This window comes from Argiope bruennichi, chromosome 6, assembly GCF_947563725.1.
Source record: "Argiope bruennichi chromosome 6, qqArgBrue1.1, whole genome shotgun sequence".
Classification (NCBI taxonomy): domain Eukaryota; kingdom Metazoa; phylum Arthropoda; class Arachnida; order Araneae; family Araneidae; genus Argiope; species Argiope bruennichi.
The window spans coordinates 57,100,741-57,120,091 of record NC_079156.1 but is presented as its reverse complement, the minus strand read 5'-3'; the positions used below and the strand labels follow the sequence as shown (position 1 = coordinate 57,120,091).

General features: G+C 24.8%; 1 protein-coding gene across 2 annotated transcripts in view; it reads left to right on the top strand.

The window, feature by feature from the left end:
• The first annotated feature begins 154 nt into the window (after nt 1-154).
• LOC129972884 (Golgi apparatus protein 1-like) overlaps nt 155-19,351 on the top strand; it is a 29,139-nt gene continuing 9,942 nt past the window's right edge. For both annotated transcript variants that reach the window (XM_056087190.1, XM_056087191.1), the window contains exons 1-15: nt 155-451; nt 1,152-1,190; nt 4,525-4,611; nt 6,841-7,056; nt 7,946-8,191; nt 9,229-9,409; nt 10,849-11,075; nt 11,970-12,091; nt 12,370-12,471; nt 12,781-12,943; nt 14,249-14,386; nt 15,575-15,724; nt 17,356-17,475; nt 17,633-17,721; nt 18,982-19,096. In XM_056087190.1, coding sequence (XP_055943165.1) covers nt 200-451; nt 1,152-1,190; nt 4,525-4,611; nt 6,841-7,056; nt 7,946-8,191; nt 9,229-9,409; nt 10,849-11,075; nt 11,970-12,091; nt 12,370-12,471; nt 12,781-12,943; nt 14,249-14,386; nt 15,575-15,724; nt 17,356-17,475; nt 17,633-17,721; nt 18,982-19,096 — 2,247 coding nt within the window. In that variant the 5' untranslated portion in view covers nt 155-199. The remainder of the gene's footprint in view (nt 452-1,151; nt 1,191-4,524; nt 4,612-6,840; nt 7,057-7,945; nt 8,192-9,228; nt 9,410-10,848; nt 11,076-11,969; nt 12,092-12,369; nt 12,472-12,780; nt 12,944-14,248; nt 14,387-15,574; nt 15,725-17,355; nt 17,476-17,632; nt 17,722-18,981; nt 19,097-19,351) is intronic.

Sequence of the window (19,351 nt, the reverse complement as noted above, 5' to 3'; positions counted from 1 at the left end):
TAACAAATTCGTTGTAATATTTAAAAATTATTCTTAAATTTTATTTAAAATATCTAAATGTATAGTTTTGTGTAGAATTCGCCGTTTATTGAAAGTTTTTATCACCTGCCCATAACTCTCAACTCTTTATTCTGATCGCAGTGTTACTGTTTTGTCTGTGTATTCATATGTGTGTTGGAAGCAAATTTTGTTAAGTGTCATGCATTATATTACAATATTTGCATTATTTAGTATTGCATTTTGCGTAAATGCAGCTAATATTAAAGATGTTCTTAAAAGTGATAATAAACTTTCTTTTGCATCAAAACCTCGTTTTAAAATAACAACTTCTTCACCGTCGAGAATTAAGTTATCAGAAACTCCTGAATGTACGGATGACATCAGACATCTATGTCCTACCAGTATTTTAAATAATAATTTTGCTGTTCTTGACTGTCTGCAGAATGATAAGGTAATTTCTGGTTTGTTCTTTAAACTTATTGCTCCGAAACTTGCTAACTATGCTTTATTATTCGCCATCCTATTTTCTAATAAAATGGAACTCTAATGTGCAATGTTCATTAACTTATTTTGTTGTTTTTGGACTTGGTTCTTCCTTTAAGACTTCCGTTTGTAAATGAAGATAATTTGCTAGAGAAAGAGACGAATTAAATGAGTTCGCCGGCTTATCAACATTTTTAGTTTATACGTTTATGTGATGTATAATTTACATCCGACTTGTTTTTAAATCTTAAATTTGCACTTGCATCTGTCTGTTTAGGCGTTGGAAATTTTTATGCTAATCAGAACAGAATGTTTCTCCGAAATTAGAAAAAATCATGTCTACTAATTGCTATTGTTATTATATGTAATTCATATGCATTTTAAATATATCTTTAAATTTCCTAGATTTGTATTTTATGTTCGGTTTAAAAATAATTATAAAACTTGCATTTTCTTTATTATTCACATCAGTTATTTAGAGCTGTATTTAAAAAAATTTCTTTTTTCTTTGAGAACTTAAAAACATCTTATATTCTTTTCTATAATATTACATCGATTATTGGTTTTTAAAGGGAAATTCACATTGATTGTTAAAAAAATTACTCTCCATTATGTCTGTAAATGTTTTTTTCCGCCTGTGAAAGCTAAGATATTTTCATTTATTTCAGCAACGAGAGGATGCAAATTTATCTCCACAGTGCCATCATGTAAGTCCTAAATGTTATCCTATGTATGAATTATTAATATTTAATGTTGATATTTATATGTTAATCCCTAAAAATTTTTGTGTCTTTGCGGAAACAAAGAAAAATGTGGAAAATTATTTTTATACAATTATTGATGTTTTTGCGATAATTACATTTAATTTTTATTACCTTTTTATTTTCTATTTTTGTTATTTGTTATTTTATTCTTTTTTTTTTTTTGGTATTAAATATATACATAATTTTTTACTGTTATGCATAATTTTTATATGGTAATAATAAAAATATCTGACATTCAAGTGAATTTTTTTCTAGGATTTAGGATGCTGTATGTTTAAATAATGTCTAATTTAGTTGTATATATTTCATTTTTAAAAATTAAATTAGGGTTATCTAGTAAAAAGTGACTTTTCATACTGTATAAAACACTTAAATATATTTTAACCATTATGGTAATTTTATTAAATACATTTTTGTGGTGAAATTTTCCATCAAATTTTTGCTGTTGCTCAACTCATTTAATTTGTATTATAAAATGCTAAAAACTCTTTGTTTGAACCTATTTAATATTAATTTTTTTAATACAATTGAATTCCTACTGATTTGTAAAATAATGAAATTTGAAATCTTATATCAAAATAATGTATGTGTAGAATTTAAGGACCCCTCTTTCTCTCTCTTTTTTATAAATGTATCCATTTTTGTGTCTAAAATTAAAATTGAGTTTTTTTTTTTTTTTTCTTTTTTGCAGAAAGTATATCTTTGTAGTATTTATAAAATCATTGTTGAATTAGTTTTATTTCAGATATTAAGTAATTAATCATTTTTTAAAAAAAAAAAAATAATTGCCTCAGAAGAACTAGTATTATAATAAAATAATTTTTCTAATTGTCAGTGCTTGTCAGCTTATAAATTTTGAGTAATAATCTTCATGATATATTTCTTAAGTAGTTATTTTCATGTCCATCTATCTCTTTTTATTACTTTAAAAAATTTTTAAGCATGATAAAATTCCTTCTTTTTTTCATACATGTATTGTGTTGTCTCATTTTCCATCCATGTACATACATGTATTGTGTTATTATTAAAGAAATAATAACCAGATTAGAATATTTACATGATTTCTATTATTGATGAAAAAACCATAAATAAATAAAATGAATGTTGGAATTATCCTTGTTACATTTCTTCCTAAAAGTTTTCATATTCAATGACATTAGATTTTAGATGAATAAAAGGATTAATGGAATGTTATATAATTATATGACAGCTTGCATTGACTTTGTACACTCAGGTATTCTTGATTAGAAATCCTTATAATATTGAAAGTGCTCAAAATGTCTTTCAACTCTTTATAAAAGTAAATAGAGGTTAAATCATTTTCATCTTTTATTTTATGAATGTATGTGATAAATTTTGGTAGCAATTTATTAAAATAATATAATTTTAGAATTGGTTTTCAGTGGCATAGCAAAAAATAATTGTATTTGGGTGATACATTTTTTAACTCCAGTCATTTATAATGTCTATTGACAACTGTGAATGACATACAGGACTGACATTTTTTATTTTCTTACCGTATTTATTTGTTTTAAACAATCAACAAATGCATTAAATTATTATCTATATTTTCATCTAAAACTGATGCTCATGATAACTATATACTCCTTCTTGTCCCTTCTCCATTGTTATATCATTGTTAGCTACATTAAAAAATAGTTTCATTCTTTCATCAAATTCATTTCTGTATTTTCTAATGTTATTAAATTTTCTTCCTTTCTTTTTATCAAAGAATAAATTATTCAAACTTAAATGCTGAATTAGAACATAAGTAAGAAAATATAATTTAATAGTCTTATATATAGAAAATTGTTTTAATAATGACTTAAATGAAGTCTGAAAGAAATTGTGTCATGTATTCTGATAAATATTCTTGTTATCTAATTTATAATAACTTAATAGTTTACAGCTATTTTAAATTTAGTTGCTTGCATGTAGAGTATGGTGATTTTTTTTTTTTTTTTTTTTTTTTGTCATTTGAAATGTATTATTTTAGAACACCTTATAAAAAAATATAGAAGATAATTAGAAATCTAATGAAGCTAAGTTTTATGGATTTTTGTAGTTTCCATTACTTGAATCATTTGAATGATATAGATAGTTAACCAATCTGAAATAGATTTCTGTGTATAGTAATTTTTTAATCATTTAAACTTTTGTTCTAATCACAATAGAAATTGCAAAACAATTAGATCATTCCTCTAGTCTATTAAGGACTGCTTGGTAACAGTTTTATTTCATAAAATATCCTGTCCCTATTATATAATATCTTATCCCTCTTATATAATATCTTATCCTTGTTTCAAAACAATACCTCATTAACAAATTTTCTGCTTTATGGGAATAATTTAGTTTTATTTAATTTAATGGTTCAGTTATAAGATTTATTTATGTAACAGATTTAGGTTATTAGAAGTCTTGATTCAACATACTATGTAACACATTTATATTACATATTTATTCTCTATTCTATGATTACTGCAATTAAAATTTGTAGAAAACTATGAAAGCTGCATTAATGATGAATGGCACTACATTTTTTCATCCAATTTGAATTTATAAAAAGAACATAATAAAACTAAATGAATGCAAATAATCATTACATAAAATATTAATTATTAGTGTTTAATTTGTGTTATTATTTTTAAATATAAAAGTTTCATATTCAAAAAATTATTTTATAAAGCAGGATGATATCACGTAATTATCCTAGTAAGATCAATGAACTCTCGCTGGCAAGTTTCTTCATATGTAATTTCATTCATATTGCATAAACATTTAAAGTATGGCTTTGCATCTAGAATTTTCTTTTCTGAACAAAGCTTTATGTTATGAAGTCAATTTTAGTTAACTATAATATAGTTTCATTATATAATTCCAATATAAAATTTCAATTTCATTTATTTTGATTTGTTATATTTTTGGATTCTAACAGTAATATTATTAAAAACATTTTCATTTTTATACTATTAAGTATTTCAATAAGCATGGTATAAGTCATAAAGATATTGACAAATCTTTTCTTTAATTATATAAAATTTACAGAAAGGTAGTTTAAGATACTGTTATTTAATCCATTTTAACAAGGAGTGTTCAATAGAATTTCTAGATTTGTTTAAAATTAATTTTTATATTCCTTCTTTGAGTATGTTTAGTAATATTTTCTATACTTACAATATGAATTTCTCTTTCTGATGAACGATTGGCTCAAAATTATTAGTTGAAAAGGGGAACAGGAAATAATAATAGCAATTAAAAATTATTCTTTTATTTTTAGTTGATCTGGACTTTTAAAAGGAACCTCACTGTTGACAATAGATTTGTTACAACTGCCAAACATATGTGCAAGAAGTTTTTAGAAACTGTAAGTATGGATGTTTTATCAATAATATTAAAATTTTAATTTGATTTTCTATATTTTTATGTTTGAATTTTATCATATATTTGCATAAGAATTACATTTTAGGAATTTTAATTGACCTCTAATTTAATGCATTACTAAATAATTGTTGCTGTAATTTAGACATATTTCTAAAAAAGCAGCATTTATTTATGATCAATCATCTTTAGAAACCAGCTGTTTCTCTAGGGATATTGCTTGCATTTATTTACACTGTTTAGATGTAACATTATGACCATGCTACTACCAAATTGTTTGATATTAATCCTTCAGGACCAGTTTGCGGAGAATGAAGTACTCTCATGGGACCAAATGCTCTATAATGAACCCATGTCACCATGGACCCACTCATATTTCACAGTTTTAACCTTATTTTACAAATAATATCAGCATTTTAATATAAAATTCAACTGATGAATATAATATACTCTATTTAATGTCTATTAATATAAAGATAATAACATTAATAGAAAAGAATATAAGCAAAATACTCAACTTTTAATTATACCCATGTCTGTAGTTCAATAAAAATGGTAGTGGACTGTAGTTTTTTTAAACAGTTTTTTTGAAACTCAACAAAGACATGCTAACTAAATTATTAAAGCATTTAAATATTATTAATTAGATCACACCTTCACTTAATAGGAGGCAAATGTGAACAATAAATCAGAGAATTTCATCTCCTGCTTAGTAGAGGAGCATCTATCTCTTGATCCAGCTCACACACGAACTCAGTCTGAATTGAGGGGTTTTCTCTTTCTCCACTCCAAGGAAGCTGGCACTGCAAGTGAGCTTGAACAACTCATGAAAACAAATACTATACCCCCTAAAACAAAGTTGTAAATGTAAAAGTTGTATAGTATTTTACTCTCCATCTTCTGCATCGTCAGAAGAATGTACCTTCCCATGTTCTCCTAATGAAAGAACCAAAATTATCAACAAGAATCCCTTTAAAGCACACACACCTTTTTAGAAAGTCATTTATTTGTATCTATAAAACTCGGAAGCACAGAATAGAGATTAATATCTGCACATGAATGTCAAATGCCATACAATTTGACTGTTAAATATTTATTCTCTTTGTCATGGTTAGTAAAATAAAATGGTCTAAAACATACAAAATACTATCTAAGAAACCCAAAATTGAAAACTACAAATCTACTCCCACATAAGCTAATAAGCATTTCATCTTTTTCCCACTCTACCAAAATATAAACAAAAAATGCAGAACACAGTAAATTGTGGCCCTTTAAATGCCAAATTCTCACAGAAGAGCTAAACATATGCAGTTGTTTATATGTTAAATATCCCAAATCAAATAACACTTGGAACTGAAGGAGCATGTTGCAGTCAATGATCTGTAAGACATTATTCTAAATTATAATGGACATCAACTGCCGTGTATTGTCATTTTAAAATGTGAATCAAACATTTTAAATTGAAATCACATCAGTATGATCATGGGCCGGTGAAGTCTGAAAGGTTTGTTTCATATCATGAAAGGAAAATCACATGCCATGGTCCTGAATGGGTTGTAGATCTCAAGAGAATTTCAAGCTGCGTGATCTCATGTTCTGTTTATTGTGTGTCTTTCTAAAATATTATTTTACTCCACTTGTAATGTTTTTTTAATTTAATGAAATAGTAATTTTGAAGTAATTTTTTTTTTGATACTAGTAATATTTTAGTATTATTAATACTTAATTTTTTATATATATTTATATGTATTAATTAAATGAATTTATTAAATTAATTAAAATGAAAGCATAAATTGCTTATTGTTGTATTATTTATGCATAGTTGCTGATAACTGCATTCATTTTTGAAATAGAAGCTGTTTATTTTCAGATATCTCCTTAATAATAGTTAGATATGAAAAATTTATATTACAATTGAATAGTTTTCATCCAGTTTCTGAACTTCATTTATATTTTTTTCAAATATTAAATACATTGAATAATTTGTTTTATTAAATATTAAGATAATTGAAACTCTCTGCCATTACTTTGCATAAATTTATTGCCATTTACTAAGAAGGTTAGTACATTATTTTTTTTTTTTTGTCTTTCCTTTCAATTTTATGTTTCCTTATTATTGATCCTATTTTAACATTTTTTAAAGTGAATATCTTACCTATATAACTTTAAACTGTCTATTTTTTGGGGCACTGAGCTTCTTTTGCCTTCATTTTAGCAAAAAGAGTGTGTTCCTTTAGAAAATGAAAGAGGTCAGATGCTTTCTTGTCTCATGGATTTTGCAGAAAATGCTACCGAACCAGAATGTAGATCATTTTTAAAGAAAATGGAAGCCATAATATTTAGTGATTATCGTTTAATTTATAAATTTACGGAAGAATGTAGGTCAGATATTGATCAGTTTCAATGTGGACGATTGGATATGGATTCTGAGGTAAGTGAAACTCTGCATTTGAATTAAGTAATTATAAAATGATGGAATGCATATTATTTATGACATTTTACTGATTTTATATATTTTTAAAATAAGCATAAGTTTATGTAAGTTTAATAATCATTCTTTTGATACAAAGCATTTAATATGAATTATGCATTTTATTTTTTCGCTGCTTTAGAATTCTGCTTATTTATATGAATAAAAAAGGTGGAGTTAAGTGGAAAATTTAAATGAACTCATAAAAAATACTGTTCTGATTAGTAAATGTTTAAGTACAATTGAATTTTTTGTATTTTATAAGGGAGAAGAAAAGTTCAAAATCTGTTCCTTACTTATAATATTGGTAACTTATAAATATTTAAATTTAAAGCTGATATTACTTTGAGATAATGTATATAGGAGAGTAAATAAATATTATTTAAAAATAAGAAGAATTAATAAAAATTTTGATAGCTGTATCTTCAAGATTATTAAAAGCATTAATAAGCAAAGCAAAAATTTTAAAATAGTTTTTTTTAATTGCCGAATTAAAAAATTGGAAAATTTCTTCACAGCATGAATTCTTATAAATTAATGAATTAAATAAGTTAATAAAAGCCATGATAAAATACAAATTAGAAAATTAGCCTTTTAAAATGAAATAAAAAATATTAATTTTCCATTAATATTATTTTAAGGATGTTTTATATTATGATGTAAATAACAAGAAATATTAGTATATTATTGGAAAAAAAAAAAATCCCTATATTTTAGTTTAGTTGTTAAAATCTTTAATGGGTGTTTTGTTTTTTACCAAGACAGTCTAAAGAAGTGAAATTTCTTTATTAATGCTATAAATCTTTTTTAACAAATATTATATAATAGTTTAAAATTCATTATTTTTAAGGATCCTCATTCTCAAGGAGAAACTATCGAGTGTCTGTCAAAGCAGACTGAAAAGTTAACTCCTCAATGTCGTCATGAGATTCTTCGTATAGCCGAGCTTCAAGGCGATGACTTCCATTTAGATAGACCTTTATTTTTTGCCTGTCGAGAAGATAGGGAAAGGTTTTGTGAGAAAATTGAAGCAGGGGAAGGACGAGTTTATAGATGTTTAATGAGACATAAAATGGAAAGAGATATGAGCCAAGAGGTAATGAATCTTTATGTTTATAAGATTACTTTTTAAATATAACTGATTGCATAATAAAAATGAATTTGCTAAAAATTGCATAAATTTAAATGTACAATTTAAATCTACATTCCATTTTGAAGTTTAAAAAAAATTATCATCTCTCCATTATAATCTTAGTCTCAACTATTATTAAACTAGGGAAAAGGAAGGAATAAAATTTCCTTTACTTTATATCTCTAAATAAAATGCCTGTTTTGATTTTTAAATTACTGAATTTATTTTTAATTTCAGTAATATTATATTCCTATTCCTTAATGTTATATTCCTATATTCCTTTTTATTTGTAAAATAAAGGCCATTGTTCTTTCTGCTATTTCTTTTTCTCATCAGTAGCATATGTAGATCTTGCATACTTATTCCCTAAAATCTAAAAAATGATACAACAATTTAAGATTTATTTCCAATTCTATTATTGTACCATTAATGCTATAGTTTTCATATTATCGAATTAATGATTTTTACAAAATAAATTTGGGTCCCAGAATTATTGCTTTTTGCTATTAAAATGCCTTTTATTTTATTACATTATATATTTTTATTTGTTAAATCTGATATTTCATTTTCCCGAGTTAATATTTAAATCCCTAAAGGAAATTTGAGTTTATTTTAACAACTTTAATTAATGCTACTCAAAATTTCATTGCTGTAATTTTTAACATATACTTTATACTATTTCTTTTCTGTCTTAATAATATTTACAATTTTTTTTCAATATGTAAAATGTAGTACATATGTTATAAAAAAGTAGTTTTAAATATTTAGAACTACTATCATCTTATTATTCCTTATATTTAAAAAATATATATATTGAGTCTCGTTTATTTTGCAGTGAATTTGATTTAATATATTTTTCTGAAATTCGGTTCATTTTTTTTAATATAAAATAACAAATATATTTATATATATATATTCTGCTTAAAGATGGAAATTGTTTCTTATTAAAATTCAGTTTTTTAAATATGTATTTGATTTTTGTTTTATTTTTAATTTTGCAGTGCCGTGAAAAGCTATTTCAAAGAGAAAGGCTGGTGGTTCATGATTATAAAATAAACCGGGGTCTTGCTAAAGCTTGTAGGGAAAATATTAAAATCTATCATTGTAGAGATCAAACTTCCGATAGAAGAGAAATTCGATTAGCACAAATATTACTTTGTTTAGAAAATGCTTTGCACAAAGGTAAGTATTTAAATCTGTTTGATTTTTTTAAAAAAGTTATAAATAAAGTAAAAAATTTAAATCATCAATTAATAATTATTAAATAGTTAATTTATTTGTTAATCTATGTTTAGTTAATTTTAACTGATTTGGCATACTTTGAATTTCATGGAAATCAATTTTTAAGCAATGGTAATATTTTAATTTATTGGTTTTTAGGTTTGGTTACTAATTTATTTGTAAAATCTCTATCTTACTACAGATTTGTGGGATTTTTCTGACTTTCGCCAAAATATCGTTTTTTAACTAGCTATTTGTTGTAATTTCTTTCTTTTTTATTTTTGAAATAATATTGTCAGTTTAAACATAAGAAAATGCACTGCATATTTCAGTTTGAGATGATGAAGGAGCAAGAAAGTAATTATAAAAGTTAAATTATAGTAAATGTCGTTATAATTTTTAATCTGAATAACATTTTTGGAATAATTGACTATGCATATTTTGTTGATAAGTGTTTTTTAATTAATTTCATTTAGTGATCATCAGTATTTTGTAACTTGAAAAACGAAAGTGTTTTATATACAGGGACATAATTTTTTTACTATATATTGGTAAAAATTTGGCTTTTCTATATAATAAATAGCCAAACACATGTAACAAATTGTTGATATTTGTATTAAATATAGATTACGGCTTGACAAAATCTAAATATATTCTGCTGAAATAAGATAACAACTGATATCCCTTGAAATGTTATTGTTTCTACAAAAATTGGAAAATACTCACCACTCTAGGAGAAAGAAAAAAACATTAATACTGAATAATTAGAAGAAAATTCCCTATTTTACTTTTCAGCCTCTTGCATTAGCTTAGTATCTATTCTGTTTTAATATCACATACAGTAAGATAGAATGATAGTATTAAAGTATCTGCAATATAATAAAGGCATCCTTAGGTTCGTTCATAAGGGAATGGAATTCTAATATTTTTATTGTATGATGTGTGTGTCTGCATATATATAAGTGAAAAAAAAAATCATTTTGTTTAGTATGAATACAAATAGGTAAGAAGTTGCTGGTCTGTAAAAGTTGTTTCACTGTCGCATTACATTTTTGGCAGGAAAACATTATTCAAAAAAGTATCTTATTTTCAGTAGTATTATAATTATTCAACTGGAAATGCTTTTCTGTTCTGCATCCAGATATTGGAAAGAAAATTTGTTGCCCTTTTCCAATATAATAAATTATTTTAAAATACTTTGATTATATATTTCACTATCAACTAGATGAAAATGTCATTTTTGATTTGATTTTTAATTGAATTATTATCCCAACTGCAATGTGTGGGAATTAAAAACTATCTTATAATATTTAATACTTATTTCATACACATTTTAAGTTATTATAATGATATGATTGATGCTATTACAATGATGTTTAATAAGTTGTGATTATTTGTAGGTTATCCTGTTGCTGGTGAATGCCAAGCTGAAATGCTAGAACATCGACAGACCCTCATGGAAAATTATCAGCTCACTCCAGAGTTAGCAGCTGCCTGTGAGAAAGATGTGCAGCACTTTTGTGGAAGAAGATTAGAATTAGGAGGAAAGACATTGCATTGTCTAATGGATCATGCCAAACCTTCTCGTCTTGATGGAGGCCGCATTTCTGATTCATGTCGTCGAGAGGTAAATTATTTTCTTGTCAATATTATTATACTAGATTACTTATCTAGAATATTAATGGAGGGTCCAGTTGTATATCTCTATAAACTCCATTTTTATTAAATCATTTGTTGCATGAGTATTCAATTTCAGTTCTTAAGTAAGGAAAAATACATTTCCATACAAAACAGTTTATACTGTTTATATTCATAAAGCATTTCAGTTGTTTTTATCATTTACTTAAAGTTAAATTGAGAGGAATTTTCATTTAAAGAATGAGAACTTTTATTAGATAAAGAATGATAAAAAATTTTTGATTAAAAAAAAAAAGGGAAAAGTTATTTGCTATCTCAGATTTATCCAAAATCTTTGATGAGTAATCATTTAAGAAAGTATGTTTATAGAGAAAGCTTGATATTTGAATATTTTATTAAAATATATTTTTATAGCACCATTCATTAATATGTATAATTTCCTTTTTCAATATAATCAGAATTATATATTTTTAGAATCATTGATAGTAAAAAGATATCACACAATGAAATGCATGAATACTGAAGTCAGGAAATAATTGAAAAGTGGCCAATAATTCAGCAAAATAATGTACTTGAGTAATCAAGATAATTAAAAAAAAAAAAAAAAAGATTTTATTTAAACTAAACTTGGGCTATTCGTCGTATTTTTTCAGAACTGCTGCAAGGAAAAAATTATTCCTACTAATGTGTTTTTGCTGACATATATAACAAATATTAGAAAAATGAATTTATTGTTTTACATTGATTTTTCACATTTGAAGCAGTTTCATAGATTAAAATTTGAATAGGAATTTAAAAATTCCATCATTGCAAATAACATTTAATTTTTTCCATTTGCAATTGTCTTTTATGTAAAATAACTCCTTTTTTTATATATGAAAAGTTGGAATCCTTGCTGAAACAGAGTGATGTTGGTGAAGATTGGAGAGTTGATCCAGTTTTACAAGAAGCTTGCCAACCTGTAGTTGATGCAGTTTGTTCCCGAGAGAAGCCTGGTGAAGGAAGGTAAAAACTTAATTCTATCATTCATTTATTTTTGGATATCTTATACCCAGCGTGTTTAGGTCCAAAATTGCAAAAAGAATAACTTTATCTGAATTTCTTTACAATGATCTCTCTCTCTCTCTCTCTCATGCTTTTTGTATGATAATAGTTTTATTAAAAGATCCTTTTACCTTTTTTGATAGCTATTCCAAGCAGGTGTTTTTGCCCCTTTCTCTATTTATGACTTATTCTGTCAGGTCTTTATTTGTAAATTATTGAATATGTTTTTCTTTTTTTAGAGTTATGTCTTGTTTGATGAAACACTTTGATTCAAATCATATGACTGAAGACTGCAAAGAAAAATTGCTTCAAATTCAATATTTTGTTGCCAGAGATTTCAAGTAAGTTTAAATTTTTATTATTTAGAGAATTTATTAAGAAAGTAATTATTACAGAAAGATTCTAAATTTGTGATGGGTATGATTATGATATTGTATTTATGGAAACCTTATTCAAAACAAGTAAAGTTTTCCAAGTATTGCAAATTTTATGTCTTTGCCCATGTCCATGTTGCCAAAATATTTATTCTTTTTGCATTGCTTTCTCTAATTTTATGCTTCTCAATGATAAGTCTTTTTAACAAAACTTTGTGTAGTATATCTATATATATATATATAATAATAATGATAATAACTTCTAAATTATTTTAGATTAGATCCTGTATTGTACAAACGCTGTCGTAAAGAAGCTGAAACTTATTGCCATGCCAAAAAAGAATGGTATGACAAGCCTTCCAGAATGGATCCTGAGAGGGGCCCTATAGTCTTACCTTGTCTATATCGATATGCTTATCATCCTGATAAAAATGTTCAGGTAATTGTTTTTCTATGCACATACATTCAGATTGTACATAACTCAAAACTTATTCTATATGTGCTTGTAACTTATACTGTTTCGCATTCTATGTATTAGGAATTTTTTGAAATTTCAAATTAAAAGCTTAAAAAATTTTCCTTTTTTTTTTTTATGTAATCTTGAATAAACAATATGCATGGAATATATTTTTAGCCTTTCTTTTGGATTCTAATTTTTACAATTTTCCCAATGAAACTATTTTTTTTATTTTTTTAAAGAAAGGTGTAAATTTTATTTGACTGCTCATGGGCTAACATATTTTACAATAAATTGTTTTGCATAAAGGTTGTCAAATATAGCAATATTAGTATTTTAAACTTGTATTCCTGATAAGCACTCACATATAGGTTTTGACTTTACAAAACTAATCTGATATTTAATCCTATTATTACTCTTATATTTAAGATGTTATTAGTATTTGATCGAGTAGTTCCATTTGTGATTATGAAAGATCTAGATTAAAGATGCCTATTACTGATTGTTGAAAGGTATGTGCAATATGTATTGGCAATATGAATGCATTTTATTTTAATTTAAAGAAAAACAATTACTAGAAATTTTTTTCTAATTCTTAGTTTTTTACATTTATATATATATATATATATATATATATATATATATATAATGTAATTATGAATTATTAAAAAAAGTTAGTCGTCTCCTCACTTCTTTATAACTTGAACTTCTATGTATCAGAAATCTAATGTATCATTTTTTTTATTGAAGAATTTTGGGTTTTAACTGATAAACAGTTTCAGCATATTGTATAAATTTCATTATATCAAACAAAGCTTAATTTTTTTTTAAATTGTGAACATGCTTTATAAATGGAAATGTTTTCAATATGAAAGAGATTGGTTTAATGAAAATAAAAAAATAAGTCCAAAAAATTATATATTTAGTTTTTCTTCTTTTTCTTTTTCTTTTTCTTTTTCTGTACACATATATTTGTTAGAACATTATAAGCATATTTGCAAATTGCATAAAAATATTTGTATTTGTAAAAATACAATTTTTTGATAAATTTATTTTTGAAAATCACCTTTACTCTAAAAGTTAACTATACATAGTTTTTGACAAATAATAATAGAAAAAAACAAGAAAAACCGTTCTTTGTCTTTTTCTCTCTATTGAACTTATTTCAGAAACTTTTGAGTTTAGTATATAAGGGTTCAGCTTCAATAATATTTTTAATAATTTGCATACATTTTTTAAAAAAATTTACATCTTTTTTAAGTATGCTCTTCTGCATTTTCTCTGTAGTTATCAAGAGAATGCTTGTATGAAGTGAGACGGGTCATGCGACAACGTGCTGTTAGTGTAGATCTCCTTCCTGAAATTGAAGAACCTTGCTTATTAGATCTTACAAAATTTTGTAATGAAAATGTTGAAAAGGGTGAGGTAAGTAACTGAGGAATTACTTATTTTAAATTCTCTCATTTTCCAATATTTTTTTTGTTTGAAATATACATTTTAAAATAATCACATTGCAAAATTCTTGCATTTAATAAATAATACAATTTGGTTTCAGAACCACCTAAAAAAAAAAAAAATTCTGGAGAGGCCAATAGCTATTAAAAATGTCCACTATGATCTTTAATGAAGGTTTTAAAATGTCCGCTAGAAGCCCTAATTTGATGAACTTATTTACGAAAGTTTTTAAATAATACTTCTCAGCTCTTTTTCCTATCACAGTTCAAATAAATGAACTGCATTTTCTTAAAAATTTGGACTTCCAAATTTTGAAATCAAGTTGATATACTACTGATTTATACTTTTTATTTACTGGGGAGAGGAATATGACATTTTGTATTAAATGTTATTTCAAAATCTTTCAGTATTTTAGCTATGTAAAACAAAATATTTTTAGTTTAATTTTTTGTGTAATTATAACTTTTTTAAATTTTCACATAAGAGTTCTTGATAAAATTGTTTTATCCTACTTTTCAACAAATGTAAGTGAAATTTGTTATTTCGTATTTTATTATTTTTATTCAGAATAATTGAAAATTCATGTTTGCCTGCATAGGTTGTACTAATGAACATATTTTCGTTATATTATTTAATTACAAAGACCATGAAATAATTTTAAAATTTAACCAATGCTTTACTTTATGTGTTTAGGAGCATTGTATGATGCATGTATCCTTAAGTATGTTTTCTTATTATATTGTGCTTCTGCAATGCACCACTAGTAGTCTCTTTGAAATATTATGCTTGAGTAAAAAGTAAATGTTTCCTATCTTTGTAAGTGATGAAGAATTTATCAAGGAATGATATATATCACATTTAATAGTGAATGAAATATTCTCACACCTGAGGATTTTTTTATTTCCTTGTGTGAATCTTCAATTTTCTTATAAAATAACTTACAAAATTCCAATATTTGAAATTTAAAAAATCATTGTACATAAGAGGTAAAAAAATTATTTTGTATTATAATTTATAAACATATTTATAACACAACAGATATACATCCTGTTCTTTTGATAATATTTTTTCTTGTATGTTAATAATTTAATTATACTGATTCAAGTTATATTGTATGACTGTGCTTTTCTTCAATTTTTAACGTGTATTCTGTTATAGGAAATGGTGTGTCTTCAAAAGAATTTAAAAGATCTGTCCCCAGAATGTCAGAAAGCAGTTTCAAATTTTACTGAAGAAGAATCGGAACATCTGGAATTGAATTATCCTCTTTTCTTCTCTTGCAGTACTATTTTGCATAAGCATTGCAATGTAAGAATTGCTTTATTTAGTGATTATATATTTGTCTTAATCTGCTTAGGATCTTCTTTATGTAATTATTTTAATTTAAAAGTAATGTTTTAATTATTGAATTTTAAATATTTTTATCGTAAAAATGTACAATTTGACTTTTAAAATGCTGTAAAACAGTCAATAACTTTTGAAAAGAATATTTAATTAAAATTGAAATGTTGGCAAAGTTTCTTAGAAATCTGTATATTTATATATCCATGTTCTTTCACCCATTCAGGCAAGATTAGTCCTAGAGTATCTTATTTTGGAAAGTATTTAATTCTTCAATTTATGAATTAGCTGATTATCAGAGGACAATTAATTTGATAATTATGAATGAAACTCCTTTGCAATTTAAAGAAATATTCCAGTTTTAACACTATTTTTTTTTTTTTGCATTTTTGTTAATTTTTAGAAAGATAACCAATATTGTTAACCATTTCTGATTTAGTAATCAATCTGTCAGAATTTTTAATTTTATTAAGCTTTTTTCGATGTTTATAGGTCTTCTTGCTAATCTATGAAATAATATTTGTTTTTCTGTTCAGCAACAAATACTTCAGCCAATTCTAACAACACTGCAACAATTATTGGTTAGAAATTTGATGTCTAAATATTAATAGTACTAAAACTGAGAACGTTGTTATAGATTGTGGCAAGTAGTATGCTCATAAAAATTTTGTTCATTGTTTCAAAATAAGCTGAATAAGTTAATCATGATTGTTGCATCAGATATAGTGAGTGATCTGTTATAAATAGCTATTTTAGTTAATAAAGCTTTGTTTATCTTAAATTTTAAATCAAGTATTGTTTTTCTTTCTTTCTTTTTTTTTTTTCCTTCTCTAAAAATAGGTATTCTCACAGATTATTTACTTTAAAATTAGAAAACCTGAAATATGCCATTTAATTTGGGAGTTTAATAATTTATTTGTAATTCAGTAGATATTAAGAATCCTCAATGTGCAGTTTGAAAGTTCTCTACTTTTCAGCAACATTAGTGTCATAATATTTTGTCATAGTATGACATTCCATAAACATGATTATGGATTGCTAAACAAAAAATAAAAACAGATGATTAAAGAATTACTGTATAAAAATGATTAATATGTCTAGTGTCTTTATTTAAAATTATATTTAGCAGACTAATTCTGGAAAAATATATTATTGAGGGTTTTTTCCCAAGCTTTCCATTATGGCATTTTTTAAAAATTAATATCTTGTTGAAGATTCAAGTATCATATCAACAGAAATTCTTTTTTATGTTGTACTTTAATTTAGTGTCATTGTTTGAAACCAGACTCTTCCAAAGATGAGCCATACATATGAACCTGAGAAATCTGCTGACGTGATCTCGCTGCTGGCATGTCATATAAGTTTAGAGGGGTAAAGGAAATGCTTACCTTTCCTTCTGACCATAATTCAGAATCACTGTCTTCGTACTCAGATTGTTCTTATGTTACTTCAAAATTACTAAACTAAATTTAGTATCATTGTTTATAGATTTGTTGTTCTTATAAGGTTATCCATCTCTATTCAAGTATTCTTCAGTTGTTTGATAAAAATTGTTGACATTTTGGTTTGTAAATCTTTTAACTTTGATGCCTTTCTAGGATCTATTGGCTAAAGATGTGGACCAAGGGGATTTAATCCAGTGTTTGATCCTTCATAAGAATGAACCAGAGATGAAAATGAATCCTAAATGCAGAATTTCTGTAGAACATTTCCAATTGGTGAGTCATTACTTTCTGTGTTTAATTGTTTCAAATAACTTTTTTAAAACAATTTCTTTCGGCTAGATTTATATAAAAGATTGCATTCTGAAAAAAATGTAATCTTGTAAAAAAAAAACACTTTTGCATTTATTTTCTTTTTCTTGCTTCTTTACAGATATCCTTAAAAAATTATAAATTTAGTTACAAATTTAAAGAAGCTTGCAAAAAGGATGTCCTGCATTTATGTAAAAATGTCAAAACAAAGTAAGTGCAATCAATTATATGCATTTTAATTTTCAGTAAAAATGAAATTGTATTTTGATGTAATATGTATTGTCAAAAATTTCTTTGGACGAGGTTTTTATTACAGAACACGAACCACTAAAGTAAGTAACTTTTCTCCAGCTTGGTGGGAATTCTTAACATTTTTGTAGACAAATAATAATTAAAAAAAAAGAATAGACTATTGTATACTTCTGGTTCAGAAATACAATTTCAATTGTGTGGTCCAAATTATCATTCTTTTCTTACCTTTTAACTATTTTATTACAACATCACAAATATTTCATAAATGTGCAGTGACATGAATTCAAAACATAAAAAACATTAAACACATAAAGGTAAAATTTTATTTGAATTTTCGTAAAAAGTATTCCTTATTTTAGAAAGAATATACAAAGAGAAAGAATATTACGATGTCTATTGTCTTGTCTTAATTTATTTTATAAAATTTTCAGCCTTTTTAATGCCATTACAGAAAAGCAATTTATAATGCAACTCATTTATCCTTCCTTTCATATTTTAAGACATTTTTTTTATTTGAAATTAAATTTTCATGCTGTAATTAATTTTTTTATTGATTTTATAAAAATATTTTTAATGTTTATTGATATTTATATATTTAGTGATATTTATTGAGAAAACATTTTAAAGAAGTAAATCTAGATATAAAAACTGTATTTAACTATCTCTTTTGTTTGCTAATCTGGTTGATTAAAAAATAATTTAATTGATCTTAGTTTGTATTAACCAACATTTATACATATATTATTAATTCCAATCTATCAAGACTTTAATTGCATTAAATTTGTATTCACTCTATAAAAGACTATCTGTCTTGTTATGCAGTGGAGGAAATTTTTAAATCTATATTATTTTAAAAGAAATCAAGATTAAGCTAACCAAAAAAATAAACTGATTATATGTTTAAAATTCAGAAATTTGAGTAGAGATATATATTAAGTTTTTGTGTTTATTTGGGAATTGAAATGAGTTTTATATTATGGATTATGATAAAAAAAATATTATGCATTAACTTTCCTGTTAAGATCCCCCGCCCCTTATTTGAATACCTTAATACACTCTATATGATAATACATTCAGTAAGTATGTTCTAGTAATATATTAAAAAATTCTTTAACCTCTTGATACTAATTCTTCTGAGATTTAGTGACATAAATTATTCAGTAATTGTTTTTAAATAATATACTATTCAGAGTTGAATGTCATTGATTTTTTTTATAGGCCAGAAGTTATTAGTTGTTTGAGTGGAATAGTAACAAATGATACTGTTTTTGAAAAGACTCATAGAGTATCTAGAGAGTGTAGACAGCAATTGAAATTTGAACTGTTTGAAAGAGTAAGTGCAGTTATTTTTAGTTCATTTTAACTTCTGAAATAGTGTTATAAATTAATTTGCATAAATGAGAACATTTTAACTGAAGCTTATAATTGTTTTAAAAAAAATATTAATTTTCTTTAGATAAGCAGTGTATTATTATTTACTTTTGGAAATCCTTCAAATCTGAAGTTACTATTTTTTGAAAATAAAAGTTGCATAGAAATCTTTTTGTGTGTATGTGTGAATTTTTATATTTAATTCTGAAAATGCTGA